General features: G+C 37.2%; 1 protein-coding gene across 1 annotated transcript in view; it reads right to left on the bottom strand.

The window, feature by feature from the left end:
- CDC14A (cell division cycle 14A) overlaps positions 1-3,379 on the bottom strand; it is a 195,085-nt gene that overhangs the window by 24,081 nt on the left and 167,625 nt on the right. The window contains exon 11 of the mRNA XM_007936102.2: positions 2,183-2,342. Coding sequence (XP_007934293.1) covers positions 2,183-2,342 — 160 coding nt within the window. The remainder of the gene's footprint in view (positions 1-2,182; positions 2,343-3,379) is intronic.

The raw sequence follows: 3,379 nt of genomic DNA, 5'->3' as shown, positions 1-3,379 counted from the left end.
GGCAATCCTACTTCCGTAGTGATACTGCCTCGGAAACCCAAGGAGGGGTCGCTATGAGTCAGGGCCGACTCGACGGCACATAACAACAACAACATGTATAAAAAAGGTATAAGAATAAATGTTCTAACTACCAGATGTTAATTTAATATAGATTATCATATAGAGAGCATTATGTTCCTGAAAGCTAAACATGTTTCTCAGATAGAGAGATAAATTTTATGTTTGTCTTTTCAGAAGCCATAATTCAAAGCCCTATTTATTGGAACTCAACTTGGGAAGAGAATCCTAACTAGAGCAAAAAACAATTTTTTTTTTAATTGTTCCTGTTTAGCTCTATTATCTTATTAAAATGTTAGTTCACATCCTTTTTGTTTTCTTTTATTGTGCTGGGCTGCAAAATAGAGACAAGAAAAAGTCAACAGAAGGTCTGAACATCAACATGACCTTGGCTAAGATTTACACTTCATCTGGACAGATGACTCAAACAAGTGAACTTAACTACTTCATCAGTGACTATGCTGGAGAACATAACACAGGGCTTAATACTGATTCCTTTGTGTTTAGAAAGGAGCCCTGGTAGTGTAATGTTAAGGCCTCTGCTGCTGCCAAAAGGTCGACAGCTCAAACACATCAGCCACTCAGAGAGAAAGATGTGGCAATCTGCTCTTGGAAAGATTTACAGCCTTGGAAACCCTATAGGGCAGTTTTACTTTGTGTTTGACTGCTAACCAGAAGGTTAGCAGTTCAAAACCATCAGCCGCTCTGCAGAAGGAAGATGGGCAACCTGCTTCCACACAGATTTACCTCCTCGGAAACCCAATGGGGTTCACTATGAGTCAGAATAGACTGAATAGCAGTGAGTTTGGTGTTTGGTTTTAGAGGGTCACTAAAATCAGTAAATCACTAGAGTTGACTCCATGGCTATGGGTTTATCTTTAGAAGAAAATTCTTCAAGCACTCTGGTTATCTTTCTTGCCAAAGAAACTTGTCTGGGATCTTAATCACTGACCTAAGAGAACTATAATGTAGTCCCTCCATTTTGGATTCTTCACGGGCTAACCCTGAGCCACAGTATTTTATAAAAGCCTTTGTCAGAATCTAACAGAATATAAATAGACTATAATATTTATTATATAATATATATAATATGTATTCTATAATATATAAATAGAATATAATATTTATTATGCCTAATAGAATATAAATCTACACTCACTGCTTATGTGTTTTAACAGCTTTTCTTGTTCCTATCAAAATAGGACCAGAACATTCTATCTATACAACTGTGTGTGTGTGTATGTGTGCGGAGAGAGAGAGAGAAACAACCCAGGTGCTTAGTTTCACCTCAGATACAGTATGGTGCAAAGAACTAAACTAGGAGTTGAGTGCCCAGTTCTCAAGCTGACCCCACAACCAAACAAATCTTCTGAGACCTAGTTTATCTGTACAAGAAGAGAACTAGAATAAATGATTCCAAGGTTGCTTCTAGCTCAAAAATATGCCTGTGGTCTTAACTTTAGAAAGCCCTTTCTACTTCTATTCAGAGGTAGCAAGGTGTAACAGAAATAACATGTTTGGAATCAGACAGACATGAATGATTCTTGTTTTGACACGAATGATACTTGTTTCTAACACTGTGTTTACAGTATCTCTGGATACTCAGTTTCCTTATCTGTAAAATGGAGATCACAATAACTAAATCATCAGGTCATTATAAAGATTAAATCAGACTATGTAAGTCAGATGTTTAAAAGTGGTTTGCTTATAGCAGAACCTCAACTTTAAAAAAATTAAGTTGCTCCGAATTTGAGACTTTCAAAGTACCACTTGTGGTTTATACAAGACAAGTTTCTTTGTCACATCAAAATTTTTCTTCTTGGTATCTATTTCCATTTTCAACTAGAAAGTTTCCTTTTCTATTTCCTTTCTGTAAATGTTCCCCAACCCAGAATAGCTTCCTTTTTAATTGTACTCCTTACATTACAGCTTCCTCTTCTTAAGGGCAATTTCTTTCTTTGCTCTGATTCTCGTTTTATAGGTGGATGATTCCACACCTAAAAATTTGGTACTCTCAGCTCCTCAGGGAATAGATGCTGCTATAATATAGGTGTTCCACTGGGAAACAAAGAAATGTAGAATGTTAGTCTAAGAAGATATGAAAATCTTCCTGGGAGAAACTCACCTCTCCAAATCTCTCCATGTTTTGTATTTTAGATAAGTTTCCACCGATAGACATGTCATCTAAGCTGGAAATAATTTTATTAATATTTCCTTCACTGGATGGTCTATTTTTCAGTTTGGATCGGAAAATGTCTCCTTGGACCCACAACGATGCTTGTTTTCTGTAAAAAGGAAAAAAAACAAAATCTTTCAAATAAGCTAATCTGAATGATCAGCAGAGAAATATTTGCAAATCAGACTGGAAAGATGATGAAATGTTCGAATAAAAAAATTAATAATTTTCTAAAAGCAAAATAAACTTTCAAAATCCTACATTAAGAACAAATATCCATCTTCCAATATATATCCACATACCCACTCCTCATTCATCAACATGGTTAAGTTCCAAAGACCAGGTCATTATGCAAAAATCGGCATTATGGGAAAATGGGGGATGACCACATCAGATCACAAAATGAAGGATGAGTACACCACTACATAACTACCAAATAGCATCATTGTATGACTGCCGAATTACATTACATAACTACTTAACTATTATACCACCAGGCTCCATGGAGATACCCTAATGGAAAATAGATCTACTGAAATTACAGTAGATCCATTCTGTGAAATATTACCAAACAAAAAAACAAACTCACTGCAGTTGAGTCAGACCCGACTCATAGCAACCCCTCCTTGGGTTTCCGAGGCGGTATCACTACAGAAGTAGATAGCCCAACTTTCCTTCCGAGGAAAGTTGGTGGGTTTGAACTGCCAGCCTTCTGGTTAGCAGTCAAATGCATTAGGTACTATGCTACCAGAGCTCCCTGTGAAATATTAGGCAGCCATAAAAAGCCTGAGATAGATCTACATGTGGTAAAAAAGAAGAATGATCATGAAATAGAAGTGACAATTGGAAAGTGTGATACTAATTTTATTGAAAAAAAGAACAGAGAGAGAGAGAGAGAGAAAGAGAGAAAGAAATTTGCAATGCTAACTAAAAGTTCAGTTATCTAGAATGTTGTTAGGTGCCATTGAGTCGTTTCGTGACTCATAGTGACCCCATGCACTGCAGAATGAAACATGGCCTGATCCCATGCCAGCTCCATGATCCCTGCTATACTTGAGCCCATCATCGCAGCCACTGTGTCAATCCATCTCGTTGAAGGCCTCCCCCTCTTTCGTCAACCCTCCACCCTACCAAGCATGACATCCT

The sequence above is a fragment of the Orycteropus afer genome, unplaced genomic scaffold (genome assembly GCF_000298275.1).
Source record: "Orycteropus afer afer isolate SDZICR_OR568_19922 unplaced genomic scaffold, OryAfe1.0 scaffold00033, whole genome shotgun sequence".
Taxonomy (NCBI): domain Eukaryota; kingdom Metazoa; phylum Chordata; class Mammalia; order Tubulidentata; family Orycteropodidae; genus Orycteropus; species Orycteropus afer.
This window is presented reverse-complemented; position numbering and strand designations above follow the sequence as displayed.